We start from the raw sequence: 26,573 nt of genomic DNA, 5'->3' as shown, positions 1-26,573 counted from the left end.
TCTCAATCCATTAAAGACCCTAGGCTCTACCCTCTAGGGTATTTACCTACCCTCTTGGGTATTCTTGTCTGTCCTCCTGGCTGAGGGGAAAGGAGGGGTTCTTGGGGGTCCCACTCCCCACTTGGGCTTTTTCTTCTGGCACAGCAGGTGTTGAGGAGTCAGGATCTCCAGAGTAGTGTGGGTAATACCCACGCTGGACCCCCATCCCTCCTCCTCCTGGGCAACCCCTTGGTCCACACCAAGAAGCCTGGCTGTTGGAATGAATGGGCAGCCTTCCCTGGGGAGGGCAGCCTGTTTATTGAGTACACAGAATACATTTACAAACTGAGTACACAAAATAAATAACTGCACATTCTCCCTCCATGGTCCATGGCATAAAGGCCCAAGAGGATCTATCATAGGCCCAAGTCTCCAAATTCCTTCTGTCCTACCCTGAGGACCAGTCTCCTGGGCAAGAAAGGAAATAAATCCCCAGGGCTTCAGGCCCCCAGAAGCACCTGGGGAAGTGAGGGAATTCTGAAGCCATGGGGCTTGGGCTTTCCATGGCCTTGTGCCAGGGGGGCACTGGGGACGGAAGGAGGGGTATATAAGGCACAGTTGATTTGGTCCAGAGTGGTCTCTTTGGCTTGGTTTCTTGCTGGAGGTGGCACATGCAGAAAGAGGAGCTCCTGGCCCAGGGCTACCCACTGGGAGGAAGTGACTGAGGGTACCTCAGTACCTACCTTCAGTAGGGAACCCTCCCTACTGGCAGGGGCCCTGCAGTCTGGCTAAGGCTAAAGCTGGGCCCTGGCTCCCCACCCACTGAAAGCAGCTGTAGAGGAAGGGGGCTGGGTTCCAGCCTGGTTTGTGGTGGCGGGAGGCACAATGACTGACATGGGGATGGTCTGGCTCAGGCCTCTGGGAAAGCAACCACCCAATTCCATCCACCTTCTGCAGCGGCTCCCTCCAGCCTGAGATTCAACGGGGCCCAGACTAGAAGGGTAATGCTGTGAAAGGAAGCAGGGACAGACTGGACCAGGCAAGGCCAGCTGTGAGAAGGCCAGTGCTCCAGGCACTCAGGGTTCAGAGGCAGGTCACACAGTATGGCTAAGTTCCAGGGGGAGCTGTGCAGAAGCTCAGCAAAAGGGGAGAGTTGAGCAGCCTGGGGACCCTCCCTCAACGCAGCAGCTCCTTCCTTACTATTTCCTCTTGGAGGATGGAGGGTGAGTATTGTGGTCATTCTTAGGTTGCCCATACTCATGCCAGATAGTAGATGGCTCCTTCATGCAGCTGCAGAGAGGGGAACAGCAGAGCCTGAAGGGAAGCGGCAATGGGCAGTACCAGGGGTGGAACTAGGCTGACACTGGAATCCTGATGGGGTCCTCCCTGGGAAGCCCATGCCCTCTGCCTTTGCCCAGGTGCCCCCATCCCCCAGGTAGCAGCAGTGGGGCTCCCTTTAATCCCCCACAGTTGGGAAGGAGGCACCTGGGGAATAGAATGGGCATCCACGATGATGGGCTCTGCAAAGAAGGCACTGAGAGCGCTGGGCTGGTGGGGAGGAACTCTTCCACAGTCAGAGGTTGGAGCCTGGAGCAAGCCTGCTAGCAACATGGCCACACAGTCCAGAAGAGCCGAGGACCATGCCATGGCACTACCACCAGAGGTCCTAGCAAGTCCTGGAGCCAGAAGGGGTCCCTGGGGGCACCATGAAGGAAGACAGATCTGGGCTGGGAGATGGGGGCTGTTTGGACTTAGCCAGAGGCTAAGAGTCCAGCTAAGGCACAAGTTTTATGCCTACCTGGGCCTCTCACTAGAGCATAAACAGGAGGATCAGGATGCCATGGAATGTGGAGGGCCAGGGAGGAAAGCTCAGTGGAGAAAAGGGGAATTCCAGAAGTAACTGTGCTGGAACTACAGGACACCCTCTACCTGGCACTGCGTGCCCTTTGGTCTGGGGAAGAGCCAAGGGCTGAGGAAGACTGAAGGCCAGGCCCTGTCCTTTCTCCAACTTGTACCAGAGCAGTTGTCCACCAAAAGGAGTATCAGTGCTGGGCCAGGATCCCAGTTCAGGGGGCTCAGAGATCCCTGGGCTCGCTCCATTCTGTCACACCAGGCTCAGGCCCAGGGTGAGGATAGCGGCTGCTGAAGGCACAGAGAAATGACCGGGTCCATTCACCTACAACTGGCCATACAGGCCTATCTCCAGAGAGGGCCGTCGGGCCCCGATGGCACAGCAATGAGTAGCCAGGCTGAACCATGCCATTTTTGCATCACAGCCAGGCGGCTCAGCCATTGTACTGCTGCTGGTAGCGCAGGTTGAGCTCTCGCAACTCCCGCTCCCGTACACGGCGTGACTTGTTGGAGCGTGTAGAGCGGCTGGAACGTGTGGACTGGGCAGATTTGGTGCTCTGGCAGCGTGAGGAGGCGCGTTTGAGGAGGTTCTGGGAGATAGAGCGGTGCAGATTCTTCATAGATGAAGAGGCTGCCATGCTCACCACCCATGGGTGCCTCAGGGCCTGCAGTGCAGTCATACGGGCGCCAGGGTCCACTGTCAGCAGGCGGTCAATGAAGTCCTTGGCCAGATTCGACACACTAGGCCAGGGCTAGAGGCCAAGAACAAGCATTAGAGTGAGAGCACTCAACATTGCCCTCCCCATCCCAACGATACCACCACCTGAGCACTCAGACCTGTCCAGCATCCCTGCCCTCTCCCCCAGGAGAGAGGCACTGCCCAGCTCCCCCTATGTAGAGCATTCTGGGCCTCCCCTTCCCACCCAATGCTGGCCCAAACTGCTAAGCAGAGGCTGGTCTCTGGGTGACAAGGAGTCTGACAACGAGGAGAAGGACTTGCCCACCTCCCCAAGAAGAACATTTCTAAGGTTCCCTGGACTCAAAGCCTGGCTCAGGAAGGTAGCCCCTATCAAGACCCCCTAACCTACCCCAGGACCACTATAACTTAGGGGGATTTAAAGAGAATGATCCAAACCTTCTACCATATCCTGAGCCAGCTTAAGCTCCAATCCCTGGATGCCTGTATCAGGCCACTTAGAAGGGATTTTTCTAGTTTTTAAAGAGAGAGTCCACCCTCCCTCCAACTGACAAAGTGGTGGTGGATGACCACTGCATTTCCTGATGGGAGCCTCAGCCTCCCAGCCATGGGGAGAAAAGGAAACAATTCAAGGCAACTAAGTTCTCCATCTACTGAGAGGGCAGGGGTTCCTGGGGGCTAGGCAGAGACCAGGACTCTTCTCAGGCACATTCTCCAGTCTGCATGACCTCTGTAAGCCACACAGTGGCTCCTGGCAGTGCTCTGCACCAGCCTCATTTGAGTACATTCTGTCCTCAGGGAGGAACTGCACAAAGCCTGCTCTCCCACATGTATCCACGGCTGCCTCATCTCAGCCAGAACCAAGCAGCTATCGATCTTGGGCCTCAGCCTGCACGGCTTGTCTTTAGCTGTCTGAATCTTTAGATTCTCAGGGTAAAGCACACTTGCTCAGATTCACTCTTAGCCTCCCAACACTAAGCAATTATTCCAATTATTGATTGTTCCTGTTAGACCATGCTGAGCCGGATGGGCCCCAGTGCCTGGTGCTAGGTACCAGGAGGTACTCAGCAGATACAGGCTCAGTGAGTAAACAACATATGGATGGCACCAGATAGGTGCCCTCTCCTGGAGCTGCTTCCAGGACGTAGGACTCAGGCAAGTAGGGCCCAGATGTCCTGGGCCCTCGAGCCCGTGTGCTGGAAGAGGGCAGACACAGCACTGCTCTGAATCCCTGCATCTCCTGGGAGCACTCTGGCATGGCTCTGATGCTCCCCAAAGGGTTGGCGGCTAGGACCTTTGCTAAGCCTGCTGCAGATGCCAGGGATGCTGGGATGCCAGGGGCACTATCACCCTCCTTCCTGCCAGGTGAAGTCTGCCTGTTCCACCCCATGGTGACCTTTACCTTGGGGAACCACTGAACACACTCTCCAGGGGGCTCAGGAAAATCTGAGAGCCAACATTCAGGGCAGCTACATGCCTATTCAGCAGACATACTTACATGCTGACTACCAGTGCCCCCAGTCTGGCTTCCTTGACCTACAACTCTTTCCCCATGCCCTTCCCCACTGATGTAGCGGCGTGTATGTGATGCAGAGGAGAACACACATCCAGAGTGCTGAAGAGAGGGTGGTGCTACTTGAGGTTGCTATCCTTACCTGTCCTTTGGAAGACCAATCTCAACTTTTACTGAGCTGAACTGGAAGAAAGTGAGACAGAGACCACATTTCCAAACAGCCACTTAACAGGGTCCTTCTCACCAATGGCCCAGCTCTCAGTGCTTCCTGGGGAGATACTGGACCTCAGAAAGAGGGCAGTAAGTGCCTCAGGAACATGCATCCCAGGGAGGCCCATAAGTACCCAGATCTCTCCATCTTAGAAGAGCCGTGAGCAGTTGGGCCAGATGGGTCCCCTAAGCCAATGTGACTCAAGCCATCCTGACCTGAGAACCAGGCTGTGCCAATGGCACCCAGCCTGATCCTCCCATACTGAAGAACTTGCAGTGGGAAGTCACGCAGGCCAAACACAGGAAGGTGGTCCTCAACCCAGCCCACTGACAGCAGGGCGGTAGCTTAGGGTGACCTCCAGAAATGCAGCCCCTGGCAGCCCTGCTGAGCCCTCCAACAGGGCTCAGAAAGGAAAAGCAAGTCTTTCCACACTCACCCACTGTCACACTTCTGCCCCAGTCCAATTCAGCACCTCCTAAGAAAGCGTTCGACACCCACAGACCAACCCACCAGCTTCCCCAACATGCTTGGGCCTCCAGAGCCACATGAGTATGTCTGTAAACCCACGACTGACTGGGTGGGTGGCATTCTGGGCAAGAGAATAAGACAAATGATAAACAGCCACTTCAGTTTCCACAGCTCTAACTGCCGGCTCCAGGTAAAGAATAGAACTGTCACCTCAGTATACTTGGGGCCAGATCAGGGACACATCTGAGCCTCAGGAGGCTGACAGAAGAGACAGGCCCCAGGTACCACCTGGCCAGCCTCCCAGGGGCTGGGGGCATGGAAGGGAATGTTAAAATGTTAGTCTGCCTTGCCTTCAGACACTCGGGTCTCCCTCTGCTATAGGATAGGAGAACAGCTACAATACCCAGGGTGACAACCTACACCCTCCTTTCCACAAGTCTCTCATGAGCTGTGTGGGTAAGGGGCTGGGCCTTGCCCCAAGACAGGGACAAAAAGAGGCTGTGGGAAGAGGGGCATCACCTCCACCCCGTTTCTTTTTTGTGTGTAAGCAAGATTGGTGCTGAGATAACATCTGTTGCCAATCTTCCTCTTTTTGCTTGAGGAAGATTGTCCCTGAGCTGACATCTGTGCCAGTCTTCCTCTATTTTGCATGTAGGACACCACCACAGCATGGCTTGATGAGTGGTATGTAGGTCTGTACCCAAGGTCCAAACCCATGAACCCCACGCTGCCAAAGCAAAGTGCGCGAACTTAACCACTGCACCACCAGGCTGGCCCCTCCACCCTGTTTGACCGTCAAGCTGGCTGCCCTCCTCCTAGTCCATAGCCCTCAGAGTCCTTGTCTCCTTGTAGTTAGGGTACCTACTCCTGATGTCATAAGAGTAGAGAAGCCAATAGTGGGTAGAGGAGGGACCTCTCCCCTGAGCACTTCCTTACCAGCTTCACCTTCCTCATCCCCCTACTTCTGCGGGACCAGTCACTCCTCAGCAGCACAATCAATTCTCCCTTCAGAGGGAGGCACAAAAGCAGAAAGGGCTTTCCACTCTAGCTCAGAGGATGCATTTCCCTCCTCCCCAGCCCCTTTTACTTGCTTCAGCTCTAGTGTCACAGGGGCCTGGCAAGAACATTACCCAAGTCACTACCAGTGGTCTTACCTTGAGCCCAAGGGCTAAGGGAACAAAGGATGAAGCCAGCTCTCTGGCCTACGCTGCAGAGAGAGGAGGAAGCTGTTCCTTTCCAGCAGCAAACTCAGCTCACAGGGTTTGCCCTAGACTTCCACTGGCATGTAGGTCTGACCATTCGCAAGTAACAGGATAGAAAGGCCTGGTGTTTCTTCTGGATGGCATCTGGGTGACAGATTAAAGTGTTAGGCCACAAGACTAGTGACCTGCATTCTAGGTGTACCTTCTCTGTGTGACCTTAGAGAAATCACAACCTCCTCACTTTTAATATGAAGGAGCTGAATGCAATGAATTCTAAGTCTCTTCCAGTTTCTAAAGTCCTGGATTCTAAGAAGATGGCTCCCCACCTTTTTTCCTCACTTGGCTGCATGTGAGGAACAGAAGCATAGCATCTAACATTTAAGCTGCTTTGACCTCTTTACCTCTATGCGTTCTTTTCCAACCCATGATGACTATGGGGAAGGTTCCCTGGCAGAGAAGGTAGCCCAACCAAAGAGCTGCTAGGGGAAGGAAGGGAGGAAAGAAGGCTGGGCTTTGCTCCCATGACTCAGTTCTTCCCTCGGCTTTGTCTCAAGATGTATTTTCAGACCCAGCATTCCCACTCTCAAAGGCCTCCTTCCTGTACTTACGTGGGCCTGAATGAGAGCAGAGAAAAGGGCACAGAGGAAATTCTGGGAAATGGAACTTTGGGTTTACTCAAGAGAGCAGAACAGACATGACAAGAACAGCACACTCTGATGTTTCTCACGAGGAAAGTGTTCTGAAACATTCTGCAGGATTAGACACTGTGTTGCAGTGGAGCCAGCATCCCCTCCTCTGGTCAAGACACTCATCATCCTGGGGCCTGGGCTTCCAGATCAGACAGAATCCACCACCCTGGGACCCGGCTGAGAGTGGGTGGGGGCCAAGCAGCAGAAAATAGAAGGACACTGGGGGAGAGAGCCTGAGGGGAGAAAAAGAAAGAACAGAGTTTTGAAAAGAAGCAGAGAATGAAGATAAAAATAAAATGAGAAAAGGAGTGACAACTTAAAGGTCAGTAAAGTTGAGTTCTGAAACTTGAGAGGAATACAAAACGAAGTCTTGTGCTCCCACCTGTCCCTGCCCAGAGTCCATAAAGTGAAGGACAGGGACAGGAGGGAGACAGGGTACTCAAAAGTCAGGAAGGATGCTGTGTGCTTGCTTTGGAATCAGGGGGATGTTGGTAACCTGTGCCAGCAACTGAGTAACGTCTGCTTTTAACAATGTCCTGAAGCAACACTGGAAGGCTCTGGATTTTGCAACCTGCTGCATAGTGGTCTCTTCTATTTCCACTCAAGGTTTCTGCTGAAGCCAGGTGGTTTCCAGGGCCCACCCTGGCTCTTTTTTTTTTTTTTTTTTTTTCAAAAATCCTCTGATTCTAATTTCTGAGGCAGTTTGGAGCCCTGGTGGCTGTTAGCATGTTACCCACACTGTGGCTTCTGTCCCCAGAGGTCTGTGTCCCTGGAGCCCTGGGTACACTGGGCTTGGCTCAGGGAAAGCACTTGGTCAACATGGCATACAAGGATGAGTGAAAAAATGGAGGTAACTTAGCCTTTTGCTCCAAGCCGGCTCAGCCACACTGGAGCAAAGCTCAGGTCTGGGCACCACACTTGCAGTGGAAGACAGACAAACGAAGATTAAGCAGGCATGCATGAGAAGGGTGATTTTGTGCGATGGGAGAACCGACCAAGGAAGGAGAGTCTGGAGAGGCTTGGCCAGTGGTGAGTAGTTGGATCAGGTCACCCTTAACCATCCCATCCACCTGAGAGTCAGCTTCCACCTCACTGGGGACAGGATGGGGATGAGTGTGGGAGGCCATCAGCAGATTTAAAGAGGTCAGAATGTGGGAAAGACAATAGCCCTGGTAGATCCCAGAGAGACTCAAGGGCCTAGAAGTGACAGGGTCTGTGAGAGGGCAGAGCAGACCTATCCAGGCGGAGACAGACAATAAGAGCAGAAGAGGGAAAGGTGAGATGGTGTACCAGGAACCGCTCTGAACACAACCCACGATACACCCTCTTTGTTGGAGAGGCCTCGGCAAGGGCTGGGGGTGGGAAACAGCAGTGATGAAAGGAGGCTCTGACCCTGGGTTAATGAGATGCTGTAGGTGATTAGAGCAAGGGGTTTCAGTAGGAATGGCTGAATGCAGCAATGCGGGGAGATGGGCGTCTATTTATGCCAGCACAGGAAGGTACTGCTCTCTGGGGAGTGTGTAACTAGGACAGCAGTGGCGGAGGGATGCCTAGAGAACAGAGCTCCAGGGATCCAGGTAGAGCCCATAGGTGGCTGCTGTCCCTCTCCACTGCTTCCTGCCCCCACAAGAAGGGAGCTGTCCCTGCCTTCCTCCAAGAGGTCTCCAACCACAGTTAACAATGAGGGTCCACTGCCCACACCCAGTGGACCAAACCATGCCACCTCCCAGTGACAAGTCAGGGATCTGTGACTAAGAGCATCTGCTCCTGCAGCAAAGGAGGGAGATTTATCTGTCGAACACCTACTGTGTACCAGGAGCTTTGGTGAGGTAGATACAGCCCTTCCAGAGGGATCTTTCCTGGACTGGTATGGGGGCATCTGCTCATCCTCATGGGATCCTCACATACAGCCAGCATCATCATCCAGCAATTGAGATCCAGCAGACACCAACAGGCATACACGGAAGAAGGGCTTTAGGGATACCTCACAGTAAAGAATTATAAATCAATTTGTGTTTTCTTGTGCTGTCAGCTATTACGATACAGGAAAGCCATCCTCTGACTCCGGAAGAAGGGGGCAGCAAGAGAAAAGTGGTGAGCTGATGGTCTGTCACAGCCCTCATCCACACGGTAGGTGGGAACATGAGGCAATTAAAGGCTTCTGGAAGAATCCAAACACAAGCCTGGAAACATACCACCTGCCTCCCTGCATTCTGTTCTGTTGCCTGCACACATGACCAGTCTTCCGCTCTCCCACATTCCCCAAGCAGTCTTCCCCATGGTTCTGGGGCAAGGGCCTATCCTTGCTCACCCAGCTGCTCCCTGTCAGAATATATGAACCAGGCTGCACGACCAGCCCCCACAGGCACTGACCCTCTTCACATAGAGAGTACTGGAACATGCCAAATCCTCTGCACCACAATTTTTTTTTTCTAAAAGAGCACAAAAGCTCAGACTATGCCTTTATTTTTTTATTTTTATTTATTTATTTATTTTTTAGGAAGATCAGCCCTGAGCTAACATCTGCCAATCCTCCTCTTTTTGCTGAGGAAGACTAGCCCTGAGCTAGCATCCGTGCCCATCTTCCTCTACTTTATATGTGGGACACCTACCACAGCATGGCGTGACGAGCGGTGCCATGTCCACACCCGGGATCCGAACCGGCAGATGCCAGGCCGCCAAAGTGGAATGTGCGCACTTAACCACTGCGCCACCTGGCAGGCCCCTGCACCTCATTTTATCTTCAACATCCCAGGGCAGAATGGCAAGTGTTAGAGTCACTTTAAGAAGTGGGGAAGAGCTGAGATGGGAATGTAAATGTCAATTCTGGCTTTGGATGTTCATCCTACTGCAGGGAGGTCAGAACTACAAGATGGTCCAACTCACTGGCCGAGTGAGTGCCCCTTGGCTCTAAGTGGATGGATGGTCAGCCTGCAGCCCAGAGATTCACCCCTGGAAAGCCACTTCCCACCAACACAATCCCCCAGATAGTGGCAGGTCAGCCCTGCAAGTAGACTTCCTCTACCACAAGGATTCTGTCCCCTGCCTAGCAGGACTCACTCTCCTGAACAAGGCTCTGGAAGAACCTTTGCCCAAGCCCATATGTTCCTGGTGCAGTCAGTCAGGCTCGCCTACAGCTCAGAGACTGCCCAAGCAGGGGAGGGTGACAATTAAAGGTTGCTAAACGTGGCAGACAGGAAAGCCGCTGATGGCATCACTCTGCCATCAATCCCACAAGAGCCTCTTCATCCGTCCTGCCTCTAGGAATAGAACTCTTGACAAAAGCAATGACATTAGGCTGGCAACGTCACATTTCACGTCAAGTGAATCACAGAATCTCCAAGTTTGCAGGACCATGATAGTCCTTTAGTATGGGTCTATAGATGATGACTCATCTTGTGTTGTTCCTTTAGAAACAGCTGCTCCAGCCCTCCTGTGGCCTCCCATGACAAGAAGCTCCCTCTCTCACACAAAGTGGTTCTTTGTGTCTTCAGACTGCTCTCACACTCACACAGGCCTTCTTCACATCTGGCCAACGTGTCTCCCATCACTCCCAACATGACCCTGGTTAGGCCCTCTCCATTCCTGGACCTCCAGGCACCGGGTAAAAATGAAGATTTCTCCTCTCAGAATCATCTGTCACAGCCTTCTCCTTTCAAGCACTCCCTCCTCTTGCAAGATTCCTGTATTTCCTTCTAAGCAGGTCTGGCCAGCAGTCCCCAAAGCACATCTCCATCAGGCTCTCCACTTCTTTCTGGAGTTCAGACTCCAGAAGAGAACACTCCCAGCCAACAAGGGCAGCCCCATCTGCCTGCTCGCTAGTCACTTTTGGGTCCTCTCCCAGGGCATCACCAACAACCACTGGTAGGGCCTGGCCCGGTGGCACAGCGGTTAAGTCCAGACGCTCCGCTTCTCAGTGGCCCGGGGTTCGCCAGTTCGGATCCTGGGTGCGGACATGGCACTGCTTGGCACGCGATGCTGTGGGAGGCGTCCCACATATATAGTAGAGGAAGATGGACATGGATGTTAGCTCAGGGCCAGACTTCCTCATCAAAAAGAGGAGGACTGGCAGTAGTTAGCTCAGGGCTAATCTTCCTCAAAAAACAAACAAACAAACAAAAAAAACAACCACTGGTGCTCCCCTCAGGAGAAGGCAGGAGGAAGTATTGGGTGCATATGTATTGATACACATGCTGTCCTCAAGGACCTTACAGGCCAGGGAGGAAAGCTATGTCCACAGACAATAGCCTGAGAAAGTGCTGAAACAGACTCCAGCAACATGTTGAGGCAGGTGTGTCAGGGAAAGTAGACTGTGGGAATGGAAAGGCCAAGAACTCTGAAGCCAAGATGGCCTGGATTCAAATTCCAGGCCTGCCACCCTCTGGTTGTGAGAACACAAATTACTTAACCTCACTAGCCTCAGTTTCCTCATCTGTAAAACGGAGGGATAACACCCACCTGGCAGGACTGTTGTGGAGATTAGACATGTTGGGTGTAGAACCCTCAGGCCTGTGCCTGGTCCTCAGCAGGCACTACCCAATGGCAGCAGTCGGTATTATTTTTAATGGAAGCAATCTTTGAGTTGGATCTTTTAGAACTGGTCAAATTTCTCAGGCTGACATTGGGAGTAGAGGGAAAAGCTTAGTGTGGGGAGTGAATGGAACAAACACCTCGGGCCTGTGGTGTGTGAGGAATGAGATGCAGCACAGGGCCAGGGCTAGGGCTGGAGTATCTAGAGTAACAGGATTGTGGGCCAGGGTGCTGAAGAAGGACCCTCTTAGTGTGCTTCCCTCCACCACTACCCCCCAACCCCCACCTGGAGATGTCAAAGCAGGACCTGACATACTCTCCAGGTCACAGGACAGCCTGGAGTCCTCTCCAAATCTGCCCTCATAAGCTGATGCTCCTCCTGCACAGATGCAGGAGGGTTCTGCCTTCCATTTCTTCCCTCCCTAAACTACGGCTCACATATACCATGCAGAGCCCACTCTCTGGAATCCCTGATCTGCCCCAAACTTCCCCAGGACACCAAGCTCCTCCATCCCAAACTGAGATTATTCCAGCAGCCCCCAGTGAGTCTTCCTCCCGCCAGTCTCCCACAACACTTTCTGCTGCATTCCCTCTTAACTATCAAGAACCCAGTGGGCTCTTCCCCACCTAACACTTCAAATCCCCAAGTAGCTCGTGACACTACAGAGCTCCCAACAACAAACACCAGGCCCGGCCCAGCCTCGCCAACCTCTGCTCCATTACTCCCTAACAATCTCCTGTTTATTCTGGAGCACAGCAGCAATGTCCCCTTCTCTGAGCCTCCTCCTTCTCAAAGCCCACCTCCTGCAGGAAGCCTTCTATTTAAGTCCACAGAAACCACTGAGCTTGACAGGGGGCTGCATGGACAGAGCCCTCTGGGAACAAGCACACTGGACACGGCCTGGTGTACATGAGACACCACTGGGAGGGGGCAGGGAGCAGGAAAAGTGCCCCTAGAAAGGCACCAAGTGCCATGGGACTCAGTGTCAGGCCAGGAATGCACACCTCCAAACCTTGCTGAGTTCAAAGTGGGTGGTCCTTCATTGGCACAAGAAGCAAATCGAAATACCCCTCCAACATGGCATGCTCTCAGATGGGTTTTGTGGCAGAGCCTTGCTCACTCAGATAGCCTTTAGAAGGGCCAATGACCATCACAGAGTAGAAGACAGATGTCTGAATTGAGGGCAGGTGCAGGGCCCAGCCCTAAAAAGGGGGGCCAGCCCAGCTGCCTGACCTGAGTCCCACAGCCCATGTTCCACACTGCCCAGGCCCAGTGGCTCCATGCCAAGGCCTGTGCAGGCATGTGCCTGCCAACAAGGGTTCCTTCATTCTGTGGCCATTTCCTATTCCTAGTCCTTTCTCCCCAGGCAATCTCAAGCTTCCTGAGGATGGGCAACAGACCTTCATGTCTCTCTGTATCTTCCCCAGGTACACTTATGGGTACACAATGACCAGCATAACAGAAAGACAGATGCTTGGTCTCCAGCTCAGAGAGCCTAATCTAATGATGAGGACTCTTCACCCAGGAAACACCCCAGACAAATCCCTCCCAATCTAGAGTTCTCTGCAGATGGTGGTGGAATCTGTTCTTGGGGTCAGCCAAGTTCCTGGTAACAGACAGGTGGCATCACAGCTGGCCAGGGATGATTCTGGAACTGATGCTTTCAGCTTCAGATAAAGGGCAGTGGGGACCAAGGGCTGGGTAGTACCCCCAAACACACTGGAAGTCCCAGACTCGTGCCCTGTGAATCCAGCGGAGCAGGAAGCAGAGTTTCAGGACCTAGTTTTTTTTTTTTTCTTTCTGCCTTTTCTCCCCAAATTCCCCCAGTACATAGTTGTACATTTTAGTTGTGGGTCCTTCTAGTTGTGGCACATGGGACGCCACCTCAGCATGGCCTGATGAATGGTGCCATGTCCACACCCAGGATCCAAACCAGCGAAACCCTGGGCCGCCAAAGCGGAGCACGTGAACTTAACAGGGCCAGACCCAGGACCTAGTTTTATAGCTACAGTAGGAGCAGGAAGCCAGAGTCCATTCCTCACCCATTCATTTATCATTCTCCCACCCTCAGATAATCAATAGCCAGTTAGCAAGACTCTGCAAACTCCAATTAGACAGGCTGCCTGATCAATAATTGCCAGAATCAGGAATTCTTGGGCCTAACTACAGACTTTGGAAAGAGTCTTTCCTTTGTCAACATCTCTTGGGAAACCTCCCTCCCTTCCATAACTAAGCTCGCTACTGCCTCTGCCAGCTGGACCCTCAACAGCTTGGCACCACAGAGCTCCAAGGGCTGGAGCTCCTAGTGCAGAGCAGACCAGGCAGGGCCTCATCACAACATTGCCTCTGTGAGGTGGATTCTGGATCCTCTGACCTGTGATGAAACTCAGCCCAGAGGAGGAGCAGGACAGTGTCCTCTGTGACTACCTCATTGCAGTCTGGGCTTCCTGGCCAGTCAGTGTTTGTTTTGTAGAATCCATTTGGAGCAAGGAATAAAACATGAGAAACTTCAGGGGAGTGCTGGAGAATGTCCCAGTTTCTCCTTCATCTGTGGCTAGCACAGAGCTGGCCTGAAGAGGAAGGCTTCCCCCCCATCCTCACACCACCCTGAGACACATGACCTAGAGATCCCCCTAGGGAATGCCAGCCCCCATGCCCACAGGAGAAAAGTCCTTGGCTGACCCCACAACTGGAAGCTGACATGTCTGGAAGCTGACAGGAAGAATGATGGAGCACAGAACCTCAAGCACTGAAGGCAAAGTGGCATGAGGCTTTGGGGTGACTCCTGCAGGAAACGCTTCTCTGGGCCAGTTGGCTAGAGCCAGAGAGGGTTCAGTCCAAAATTCCTGAGAGGGAAGCTGGGCTGTGGCACGAGCTGCTCCCAGGCTCCCTGCTCTCTATGTGGGTTATTCAGGAAACATGGACAGCCCTGGCAGGCCCAGGCCTGAGAGGAACACTGTAGGGAGCATTCTGTAGAGGGAACATCAGAGGGGCCCTACAACTGAATCCTGTTGTCCTGCAAAGCTCAGCTCACCTCACACATAAAGCTGGCACACATTCTTTTCTTCACAGCCTCCCCAAGCACACCATTGTGCTCCACCCTGCAGTGTTACCATTTCCTGAGGTCAGCTTCGTCTCCTACCCATTCGGCATCCTATCTAAGGACCAAGTAGCTCTTACTTTATCTGCACCTTCCTTCAGCTCCCAGCAGTGCTGAAACTTAACAGATTTTTTCAGGTATCAGGATTACCAGGGGATCCAAAGACACAAACTGAGAGCCTGCTGGTTGAACCTGGCCCACAGGTTAGCATTTGTTGGCACACAAGGTATCGCTTTAAATATGTGAATTAGATTCCAACATTTTAAGATCAGATTTTCTGGCTTCTCTTTAAAAAACTGGAATGTCTGAGTGCACGGGGTCCTCTCCACTATGTGGCAAAACTTGGCAGAGATGAGAAGCAGCTGCTCTTTTAGACAGGGCATGGTCACTCTAGCTTGCCCCAGTCCCCACAGAGCAGATGCTACGGACACCCTGCTCCATGTCCTCTCAGTCTACCTCTGAGCTTACCTTCAGCTGCAGCGCTCCTGTGCATGCTGAGAGCGTCCCACCGCCAGTGCCTGCATCTCTCTACTTCTTTGCCTGAGGACTTTCTTCGGCACTAGCTGACATTCAAGACAGCCTGGAAGTGTCAAGGATTTAACAGCCCCAAAGAAATTCTAGACTCATAGAGGAGCCAGTGGATTAAAAATCACCTACTTCCTTGCCTCTCAGTGGTACATTATGAGGCACATTCCACATGATTATTCACTGGGTCCCCAGTGGGACTGAGTTCCAGTGGCCCACAGTGGCAGTCCACTCCTTCATATACCCTTTATTGGCTTTCTCCCTTTCTGCCTCACTTTCCTCACCCTTCACTTGTGCTTACTGGAATCACATCCCAAATAAACTATCTGCTCCAAAGTCCTTGTCTCAGGGTTCACTTGCGGGAACCCAAACTAAGACACCCTACTAGTCTCACTTCATTGTTTTTACATTAACTGCCTGGCCCCATGAGCACGGCCCTCAGAGCATGTCTCCCTGATCGAGAGCTGTAGGATATACACCCCGCCCAAGGGCCTCCCCAACATCCCCAGGACAGGGCAGACTCACCTCCCCAGAGTAACTGTACTTGCCCCTGAGGATCTGCCGGTATAGCCGGGTGCGGTTGTCGTCCTCAAAAGGCATGGTGCCACTGAGCAGGATGTAGGCGATGACACCCAGTGCCCACATGTCAACTGAGTTGGTGTAGGGCTTGCGGACCAGGACCTCGGGGGCGATGTACTCAGGTGTGCCACAGGTGGTCTTCATCAGGCAGTCGTCACCCTTCTTGCGTGCACTGGCCAGGCCAAAGTCAGTGATGATGATCTTGGAGTCAGTGCCTGGGTGGTAGTAGAGCAGATTCTCAGGCTTGAGGTCTCTGTGTGTGATGCCCAGGGCATGCAGATACCGGACACCATCTAGCACCATCTGCAGCACCCGTGTGGCGTCACGCTCAGTGAAAGAACCCTTGGCAATGATGCGGTCAAAGAGCTCTCCACCAGTAGCCAGCTCCATCACCATGTACACTCGCTCCTGTGTCTCAAACACCTCCACCAGCTGGATGATGTTGGCATGGCGCACTCGGCGCAGCACACGCAACTCCGACTCACACACCTCCCGCCCCTCCCGGTACTTGGTCTCAATCATCTTGATGGCATATGGCTGCCGGGTTGCCCGGTGTTCTACACGTACCACTCGGCTGAAGCTGCCTCGGCCAATCAGGGCTTTGATGTCATACTTGGCTGTCACACGTGGGTCAAACTTGGCCCTGTACTTAGCCACCCTGGGCCTGCGTGGTGGTTCTGAGGGATGTTCTGTGTGGCCGGTAGTGGGGGCACCGGGGCAGGGGTTTGCACACTGACTGGCTGCTGGGAACCCAGCTTTAAGAGGGCCAACACTGTCCACCTCTGTGATGAAGTGCTTGTATACATCGCTCTTAGTGCCACTGAAGGGCTCCACCTTCTTGACCAGATCCAGCTGGACATCCTTGGGCGGCTCGGGAAGGACCTTGCTTGTCCCACAGCCCATCACGGACACGGGGGCATCCTCTCCAGCGAAGCTGGCAGGACCTGCTCTACAGGCAGCGCCCCGTCTACACCTATGTAGACAGAAGAGAGGACAACTCAGCATAGCTAGGGACACCTCTGAAGGGATACCAGTCATCTTCCTCCACTCCTCCCCCTTGCCCCTTGATAAACCTAGCCTGAACACCTGATTCATATGGTTCCCTGGGAGAACGGCTTTGGCCCCTGAGTGCTGGAGCCCAGGCTCAATGGAAGGTCTAGATGAAAGACTGAGACTGAGCTCCATGGTCTTGACTTACATCTCCCTGGATCTGATTCTCACACTGCTCTTCAACCTTGAGAGAGGCAGGAACATGCCCCAACCTCAGATGTCACTGCCCCACTCTCCTCCCGATTCAGCCTGGGTCCCTTATCCTAGTTGAAAGCCTATGTTTTTGAAATGTTAAAATCATTCCTCTTATTACTCTGACATCTTTTCTGAAATGTGTGTGTGGAGTGTGGAGTGTTGGAGGCCTGCTCTCCAACACTATCACCCACCAGGGCTTAGAAAGCCGCTTTTCCAAGGCCTCCCTCACGGACATCTTTCCTGGCCCTCTAGGCCTTCTGCAGGGGTTCATCCCCCCTGCAACAACCCTCCACCCCCACGGCCCTGGGTCTCTGCTCTAACCTCACTCTTTCCTGGATGGCTCCTACTACTTTGCTAATGCACCAGCTTCACTCTGGCAGTTTAATATCCTGTTCCAGGGTCTCTCACTTCCCTAGTTCACCATATGGATGGCTGAAATGACACATAAGTCCCAGAGCTGGCTGCAATCATTCCCAGTGAATTTGGGAGCACAAGCCTTAGCACACTGTCACCAGGTAGCCACCAAGCTAGCCTGGGCTTCAGTCAAGAGGCAGAGGAGGCCTTGAGCTCAGAGAAGACACCAGCAGCTTCATCCAGATATGACTCAGGCTGTGGACTGGGACATTCTGCTTCCTTGGGATGAGGATCCAGGAGGCTTCCCCATTTGTTTCCCAGACAGAGATGTTCTAACCATTAATATCCTGTGGCTGGTGGGGCCCTGGACAAGGTGAAGTGCTTAAGTACTGCTTTCCAGACGTCACTTCTCCCCAGGCTGCCCTTCTCTAAGTCTATCAGAGGGCCCCATGGGTGACAGAAGGGAGCTGAGAATTTCCTATGAAGTATGACATACAGAATTGGAGGTAAAATGATCAATTCAGATCAAACATTTATTGAACATCTACTAGGGATACATCCAATGTAGGTTATATTTTAACACACCAAAACCAAGCAAAACATGGTTAATAAACTCACAGTCTAAATGAAGAGAAAAGCATAAAAATAGACCATTTCAATATAGCACAGTAAATGTTAGGCTTGAGAAACAATAGTAGCTACATGTAGAGTGACGCAGAGGTTAGGGAAAGCTTCCTGGAGGAGGTAACACCCACGCTGAACTTGAACTAAGAATGAGTCAGGTGAGGAAAAGTGGGGATGGTGTTTCAGGCAGAGAGAATAGCACACTCAAAGGCCCAGAGGTCCAGAGTTACACCCTGAGCCTGGGAATGGGCAGTTTGGCAGTACGAAGACAGGATTGAGGGGGCTGAAGTTTTGGAAGGTCAGCAGGAACCAGGTTGTGGAGAACAGCACAAATTATGGTGAGGAGCCAGGACCTTCCTGGGAGGTGACAGGAAGCCACCAAAGGGTTTACAAAGAAAAAGAGGTGACCAATCTGTGTTCAGAAAGAAGTGTGAGGCTAAACTGAAGGAAGGTCAAAGTGGACTAAAAGGGTCAGTGAGGAGGCTGGTGGCCCAGGCAACAGGATGGAATGGAGAGATGTCAGCAGGAGAACTGATAGGGACTGGAAGCTAGACATAAGGGGTGAAAGGGAGGAGTTAAGGCATCACTCTAGTCCCTCGCTCAGGCTCCTGGGCAAAAGGATCAGGAGTGCAGTGCAGCAGGGACAGGTTTGGGAAGCAGTGGGCAGATTTCAGTTTTGGATGGGCTGCAGTGTATGTGGAACAGCCAAGTGACATGTACCACAGGTTGCTTGATGTAGAATCAGACACTGGAAATGAGTCAGGATGAGAGATTCCATGGCTGTCCAAGGGTGGTGCTTGGGGCCAAGGGGTAACATCTACACCCACTCCCACCCCCTTGCAAAGCTGGCAAAAGATCCCATCAAAGGCAGCAGAGGGGGACACAGGCACATTTTCCTGCAGTACATTTGGGGCCACAGAGAGCCCTCAGAGGCCATCAGATTCCAGCAACTCCAGGGCCTGAATTTGAGATGGTGATTCTGACCAATGTGGCCAACACTTTCAAGGAACAAGCTCATCACCGAAACATACCCAAGACCTTGATTACCAATCCATCAGATAAAAAAGAGGAATTTGGAGACCACAGATTAAGGGCTCAGGTTTTAATCAGTATGTCAATATGACTCTCAGCAGAATAAGGTTTATCTTTCCTCACAGGAGAAGAAAAGATTCCTCCGCCAACACAAAGTTCTTCAGGATTTGCTGCAGTTCTCACCCATATGCCCAGGAGATCCCACATAGCAGCTTAGGAAATAATGTTTAAACAAAGGCATTTAGAAACAAGGTTCCTTTTCACAAAGGCCAAAGATTAGAACTGTCGACTTTGGAATTTTGCAGACTCATTTCTTCCCTCAGGGAAAACACAAGACCTCAAGGAAGTAAAGGGCTGCAGCTCAGAAAATGGTTACCTTTTGAGCCAGGATTCCTGAGGCAGAAGACGGGTCCCCTAATCTCCACGATCATGGTAAATCTACCACCATTCAGAGAGAAGATAAATCACATGGGTGACCTAGCACAGCCTTTCAGATGTCATTTCTTCCTGGTGAGTAGGTAGAACTCTAGATCCACAAAATAAATAACTGTCTTCAGGCATACGCTGGCTCTTTTTGTTTAAATGTGCATACCTAGTCTCATCCAGATGAGAAAAACTAAGGTTTACAAAAGAAAAGGCCTGACTTTTCACTTTAAACAAAGCCTGCACGAAGATCTCAAGTCAGCAGTAAGAGAGCCAAGGATTAGCCTTCTCCAACCCTCCTTCTTCCTTCCTGGGACATAGGTTCTCTCACATTTGTTCCAATTAGAAACTCTTCAAAGATGGGCTGATGCTCCACCTTCCCAATTACAGAGCAAGAGTGGAGGAGAAAGGGTGCCAGCTCTGGGAGGGAAAACAGCCGATCACCTCCAGGTGATCACAGCTGCTCTACACTCCAATCACATCTGTTAAATTCTCTTTCGTAGTGGTCAAGTGAAAAGGCACACACAGGGACAGGGGAGGCAGCTGGCAAAACCTGGAGAGAAGGGCAGAGTGTTTTCCTGCCCCCAGCTCTCTTGTGTATGTCCCCAGCACAGTGACCAGGGTAGGGGTACGGGTGGGTGACCGTGAGTGAGGAAAGCCTCAAGAAGAAACCTCCCAGGAGGGTCACACTACGTCAGCTATCACAGTCACTATTCCCTTTCATGACACCAATCTTTACACATCTTGCCGAAAGTACTAGGCCTCTACGCCCTCAAGTGCCACCCTGATCCAAAGCACTCCTCAAGGAAGTCAAGTGCATCGGCAATGGATGTGAGCACTCAGCACAACTGTCCTAACACTCGACAGAAATGGGCTCAGCTCAGGGTCACCTGGTCAAGGCTTCAATCCTTCCTCACACCACTCAGCTGGTGAATCAACAAACCTTTACTGAGGACCTTCTCTGAAGGGACTGTCTTACAAAACTTCCATTCCAAGTATAATCTGGGTCATGCTGCTCACTGCTGTACTCTAGATTGCCTTTGCTCACTAGAGCCGTCAACTCTTTGAGGAAAGGGGCCACTTCTCAGGTTTCCAGAACTCTCTGGCACCCAGCAAACTGCTGAGATCAGAGCAGGCATTCAGTATTTGTTAACAATGAATGAAAGGCGGTCTGGCTCTCTGACTTCTTTTTGCTATGAGGCAACAATCCCAAAACCTCAGAAATTTTCAAGTGGCAGGAAGACGCCCAATTGGTGGTTAAACCAGAGCCATGCTCTCTGGGAGCCTGTGTAAACGTCCTCAACAATAAAGGAAGCCGGAGTTCTCAGGTCTGTTTGGGTCATACAGATTATTATCTGAACTCCAAAGCAAGTTTGTCCACAAGCTGCCAGACATGACTCCATCTGTGGGGGAAGCCAGAGGCCTAGGAGCAGAAGGCAAAAATGGATCCTGAAGCAATTTCCTGGCCACAGAAGAAGTCTGTGGATGTCTCCCAGACAGGGGCCCACCGGCATCCAGCCCTCTCCAATAACACCCCCTAAGATTTTTCTTCACAGCAAAGTTCCACAACCTTTCTCCTGCAAAGATTTCTATATTCTGCTCCCATGCTTTGAAAGTCTATAAAATGAGGTAGGTAGTAATCTCTCACTAATCCCAGAAATAAATAACTGCTAAACAGCACATCTAACCATCATGAGGCAAGCAGAGATACCAGGCAAAGCAGCCTGTCACTTTAGACCAAAACTCCAGAACAAGGACCTCTGCAACCTTAGGGAGAACCATGATTCTGCTTTCTGAAACAGGGAAACTGACATAGGACCCAGCAACTTCATTTTCAGGAATAATACTACGAAATCACTTCCACAAGTATGCAAAGATATATTTGTACAAGAAAGTTCATGGCGGCATTCTTTATAATAATGGAAAAATGAAAAAACCTAAATATCCATCCATAACGGAATAACTAAAAAACATATATTCATATAATGGAATGCTCTGGAGCTGCTGAAAAGCATGAGGTAAATCCATATATATTGACAAAAAAGAAAAAGATACCAGTCACTTAATTTTATTGAGTGGCTTCATGCCAGGAAGACTGGCCCTGAGCTAACATCCGTGCCCATCTTCCTCTACTTTATATGTGGGATGCCTACCACAGCATGGCTTGCCAAGCGGCGCCACGTCTGCACCCGGGATCCGAACCGGCGAACCATGTTTGTGATGTATTAAGTAATTTAAAATAATATGTAAAGCATATGTCCAACGAGGGATTAAAAAAAGTTATCGACATATATATGGAAAAAAATATAATGGAAGGATAGAGGAGAAAGTGTTGACAGTGATTGCCTCTAGAGTATGGGAATGTGAAGGAAACAGGGAGAAGGAAGGAAGGGGATTTTTACTTCTCACTTTACATACTTCTGTGCTGTTGCTATACTTAAAATCATCACCACCTATTACATTTTTAAAGTTAACAAAAATATATATTGTAGAAATGTACAGACTAGTACTGCATAAGGAAAACAAAGCTGGAGCAATATACACCAAATTATTACAGTTTGTATCATAAGACACTGTGAATTATTCACTCCTGTAATGTTTTACCTTTTCTTTTTAAAGATTGGCACCTGAGCTAACATCTGTTGCCAATCTTCTTTTCTTCTTCTTCTCCCCAAAGTCCCCAGTACATAGTTGTATACTCTAGTTCTGAGTGCCTCTCGTTGTGTTATGTGGGACGCCACCTCAGCATGACTTGATGAGCTGTGCCATGCTAGCGTCCAGGATCCAAACCAGCGAAACTCTGGGCTGCCGAAAGGAGCGTGTGAACAAACACTCAGCCACGGGGCCAGCCCTGTTTTAAATTTTAATATTATTTCATAATAAAAATTGTTATGACTTCTTTTTAGAATATACTAACTTGGGACCCCACTTCTCAAGCACTCCAGCTAGGCACTACTACTCTACATGGTAATAATTAGTGGGCAGAGACTCCTGCCTTAGGGCTGAGAGAGGGAGAGAAGTTCAAAAGTTTGCCGTGTCCTCCTCATTTTATTGTGACCCCAACTCCATCGAAGACATTCCACCCACTGTCCATCCCATCATCAGAAATATAGACTCTGGCAATGTACCTGGGGTTCTTCTTCCAAAAACCCAAAGTTCAACCCACAAATATTTACTGAACTCCTGCTGTGGGCCAGGAACTCTGCCAGGGACTATGACAGACAAAAAGAAGGCTGCCATGGTCTCTGCTCTCAGGGAAGTTACAGTCCAGATGGTTCCATACCCAGAGTTCCTTGATCCATTACACTTATGATGCCCTGGGCAGTCACTTCAAGGGTGGCAGCCCGGAAGGGGTCCCTCTGAGATAATTTTCCCCCAGCAAATGAAAACACCACATTGTTCTACTTTAGCATCACATTAGACACCATGGCAACAGAGGGCTGTACCGAGAATTAGCTCAGTGATGGCCTAGCCAACACAAATCAGCTTAATACTCACTGAGTAAGATTCTTGGAAGGAGACAGAGTTCAAATAAATAAGTCTCTCTCCAGCTCTCAACAAGCAGAATTGCTTCCCTTCTTTCAGGGTTGTACTTCTCAAATTTTTCTGTGTGCACCCTGGGGTCAATGGAGACAGCTGTTCTCAGTATGTCCCCTAAGTATTGAAGCTTAAGAGTCAATACTTTGGCACACCTCTAGACCACTCACATCATACAGTTGGGAAGCTCTGAAGTGGGTCAAAGTTGCCCATATAACATGCTCACATTTATAAATTAAAAGGCCAAACTGGGCTGGCCCGGTGGCGTAGCGGTTAAGTCCACACGTTCCACTTCAGTGGCCTGGGGTTCGCCAGTTCGGATCCCGGGTGCAGACGTGGCGCCGCTTGGCAAGCCATGCTGTGGTAGGCATCCCACATATAAAGGAGAGGAAGATGGGCACGGATGTTAGCTCAGGGCCAGTCTTCCTCAGCAAAAAGAGGAGGATTGGCAGCAGATGTTAGGTCAGGGCTAATCTTCCTCAAAGAAAAAAAGGCCAAACCAAAGTCTCACTCATTTGACTATGAACTCGTGACTGATAGAGAACTCCAGTACTTCTTTAGATTCCACAGAGACTAAGATCTGCAGGGGTAGTCCATTGCAGGTAAGGCACAACTCTAGCTCAGTGTCAGAGGCAAACAGCTTTCCTGAAAGCTGCACTTTCTATAGCTCATTCATACAACTTAACAAGAGCAGGAACAGCAATTAGACCTGAATGATGTGCTTATTCAGCAAGTGCAGCCTCTACTGAGTCAGCATTCCAAATCTCTTCCAGGGGAATGGCCAACTGCAACTGCCCTGAGTAGAAGCACAGTTTTGTCAGAGCTTTCTCAAATGATAAGAAATGATTTCGAGGAAATCACGTAACACAAGGAAGCTTCCTACATGAGGCTCAGTCTGAAGATCAAACAGGCTTACTAAGATGACATCTCCTTTTGACAAAGGACACGCTCTGGGAAGAACAGCCATTGGTTACAACAGCAGCTTCCATTTCCTGAGTTCCAGCTGTGCTAAGCGTCTTAAACCACATAAAGTAGGTATGATTACTCCTATTTTGGAATAAGCAAACTAGGACTCAAAGAGCCTCAAAATCTCATAAAAGCCAAGAACTGAATCCGTCTTTCTGACTCCAAAGCCCATACTTCTAATCACCAAATCGTACTGCCTCCCCAAGGTATGGGCAATGAGACTGCAACAGGAGTCGCACAAGACACAGCCTAGCCCTTCCCACTGGACAAAGAAGATGACACAGCAGTTTCCTGGGGCAATGACAAAGATCTTCATCGAGGGAGCACTCCCCAGTGAAGTCACCTGGGGAGTTCTTTCAAAATAGATTCCTACCAGATTCCAAATCTTCTGAATCAAAATCTCAGAGAGTGAGAATCTTGAATTGTATCCTGACAAACTACCCCAAGAGATTTTAGACCATCAAGGTTAACAAGGCTGCGCCACCTACCACATGCATATATGTGCATGTGCAAACACAAGATACGTTTGCTGAGTTCCTCTCAGACCCTGGTCCCTGACAGGTAGGTGCTCAGTAATAGAGCTGAATCTATATCCATTCTTAAACCAGCAACCTATCCCACTCGATTCAGCTCGTACTTTATGCCAAGCACAGAGCCAGACACTCAGACGCAGACAGAAGTGAGACACAATCCCCAGACCCACCACCATGTGACACAACAGGATATACTTAACAGTAGTCACATAAACAAAAGTAGAGAGAGTCAGTGGTTACATGTGAAGCAAAGGAGACTTTTCCAAGGAAATGAAACCTAAGGTGGACTTCAAAGGACAGATGTAAATTTTCCATACTGGTGTGTGGAGGTGGGGGTGGCGGGAAAGAAGAATATTACAAAATAAGAAGATTTTATATCTAAAGCACAAGGTTATTAAACCACAGAGCTAACAGCAGGTTCACGCCCCAACAACAAACTATGTACACAGAAGGCAGAAGTGCCCAAGTGTTAACCTCAGGGTTTGGCCCCTACCAGATTATGAAGAGCCCTGAATGCCTTCCTAAGAAGTTTGGCCTTTATCCTATAGGCACCAAGGAGCCGGTTTTAGGCAGTGAAGGACTTATTCAGATTTTCAGGTGGGAATTCTCTCTTCGGCAACTTCATTTAGGGGGAGTGAGTGTGGGGAGTTGGGCTTCCCCTTGTAAGCAGAGGGATGACTGGCTTGCGGAGCAGACAACCCGGCTGGACTCAGGCCTCCTTTTTCCCAGCCTAAACAAGGAAGCGACCAGCTGCCCCGCTGGCCTCTGGCATTCAGCTGAGAAGGAGGAGTGTGGAGTAGGTGCTGGACTCGAGAAGGCAGTGAGGACAACCAGGTTAGTACACCCTGACCGATGCCGGCTGGCTAAACAGCAGGCAGGGAAGCTGACCACGTCCACCAGGCCCACACGACCCCAAAGACGGGCTACCCAGCGCAGCAGCACGTTTCGAGGCCAGTCCAGCCTCAGACACTGGGGTCCCTAAGCAGACATCGCTTGGCCTGCTCCTCAGCCCCGTAGGCCGTGGCACACCGGGCACGGGCCTAGGGCTCTGCGCTGGGCAAGGACAGGCCCGGTGTGCCACGAAGCGACCGTGGCCGCAGCTCGTCAGCCCCTCCCGCCCGTCAGGCCGTCGCCCTGGGCCGGGCCGCCTCACCTCGCGGGGGCGGCGGGCTCTTCGGCGTCTCCGCGGCTGCGCTGACCCTCTCCGGGCCGCGGCCACAGCAGCCGCCGCCGCCGCCGCCATCCTCAAGCGTCCGGGCCCCGACGTCATCACAGCGCGCGCTTGACGCCAAAACAAACCCGGGCCTCCTAAGAGGTGAGACGGGGGCGGACCCCCGGGAAGGTCAGGCTACGCGATTGGCGGCGCTCCTCTCGTGGCCTGCCAATCAACGCCTTCGGGAGGAGAAGGGCTCTCTCTCTGCGGGGGTGAGTCTATCTGTGGCTCAAAGTAGCCGCATAGTGCTCAGCGGCAGGGAGCTGTGCTGAAAAAAGGGGGGACCGCGGGAAGTCGGAAGAAAGTCTTAAGTTTTGGTTAGGGGAGAGGGCGCTTTGTCGTATGAGGTTGGGGACGCATTGCGTTTCAACGGGGGTTTCTGGAAGTGCCTCTGAAACTCCTCAAAAGATCGATTTGAATTTCATTAGCAAATCTGTTTTAGAAAACTGCAATTAAAATAATTCATACACTCTGATGTGTTAAATTTGCCCTCCATCACAGAGGAGTTGCAAATGTTAATTTGAGGGTTGGTGAAGCCAGTCTTGGGCCAACTTCAGAGTAACGGTTTTTCTGTTTGTTTTAATTTTTTTTGTTGTTATTGAATTTAAGTGTATCTGGTACTGCAAAGCAAGTGGATTTAAAAACAAAAAAGATCGACGGGGCCAGCCCAGTGGCGGAGTGGTTAAGTTCCCGTGCTCCGTTTCCGCTGCCCATGGTTTCGCTGGTTTGGATCCTGGGCGCGGACCTAGCACCTCTCCTCAAGCCATGCTGAAGCGGCATCCCACATCAACAACTAGAAGGAACTACGACTAGAATATACAACTATGTACTGAGGGGCTTTGGGGAGAAGAAGGAAATAAAATATTTTTTTAAAAAAATTGGGCCAGCCGGGTGGTGCAGTGGTTAAGTTCGCACCTTCCGCTTCAGTGGCCTGAGGTTCGCCAGTTTGGATCCCGGCTACAGACATGGCACTGATTGGCAAGCCATTCTGTGGCAGGAGTCCCACATATAACGTAGAGGAAGATGGGCACGGATGTTAGCTCAGGGCCAGTCTTCCTCCACAAAAAGAGGAAGATTGGCGGCAGATGTTAGTTAGCTCAGGCCAATCTTCGTGAAAAACAAAACAAAACAAATTGATACCGTTCACAATGACTTCTCTATGGGATCAGAATTATCTCATTAGTTAAAATCAACCCAAATTGCAGGGGAAAAAAATAGATGCCACAGGTAATAAAGGGATTGTAACCTCCATCCATCTTCCTCATTTGTTCATTTATTCAACAAATCTTTATTAAGCAGTT

At 51.0% G+C, this 26,573-nt stretch overlaps 1 protein-coding gene across 2 annotated transcripts; it reads right to left on the bottom strand.

The window, feature by feature from the left end:
• Positions 1 to 254: 254 nt before the first annotated feature.
• On the bottom strand, positions 255 to 25,369 carry PSKH1 (protein serine kinase H1). 2 transcript variants are annotated; one of them, XM_001498416.5, is made up of 3 exons: positions 25,213 to 25,369; positions 15,292 to 16,318; positions 255 to 2,582 (listed from the first exon to the last, which is right to left on the bottom strand). In XM_001498416.5, the coding sequence occupies exons 2-3, from the start codon at positions 16,246 to 16,248 to the stop codon at positions 2,265 to 2,267; spliced, it is 1,275 nt and encodes a 424-aa protein (XP_001498466.1). In that variant the 5' UTR covers positions 16,249 to 16,318; positions 25,213 to 25,369; the 3' UTR covers positions 255 to 2,264. The 2 variants fall into 2 exon arrangements, with proteins under 2 accessions (XP_001498466.1, XP_023492931.1); XM_023637163.2 differs by lacking the exon at positions 255 to 2,582 and adding an exon at positions 5,249 to 6,065.
• Positions 25,370 to 26,573: the final 1,204 nt, after the last annotated feature.

The sequence above is a fragment of the Equus caballus genome, chromosome 3 (genome assembly GCF_041296265.1).
Source record: "Equus caballus isolate H_3958 breed thoroughbred chromosome 3, TB-T2T, whole genome shotgun sequence".
In the NCBI taxonomy this organism is placed as follows: domain Eukaryota; kingdom Metazoa; phylum Chordata; class Mammalia; order Perissodactyla; family Equidae; genus Equus; species Equus caballus.
The sequence above is the reverse complement of the archived record's forward strand: the minus strand, read 5'-3'. Positions and strand labels throughout refer to the sequence as shown.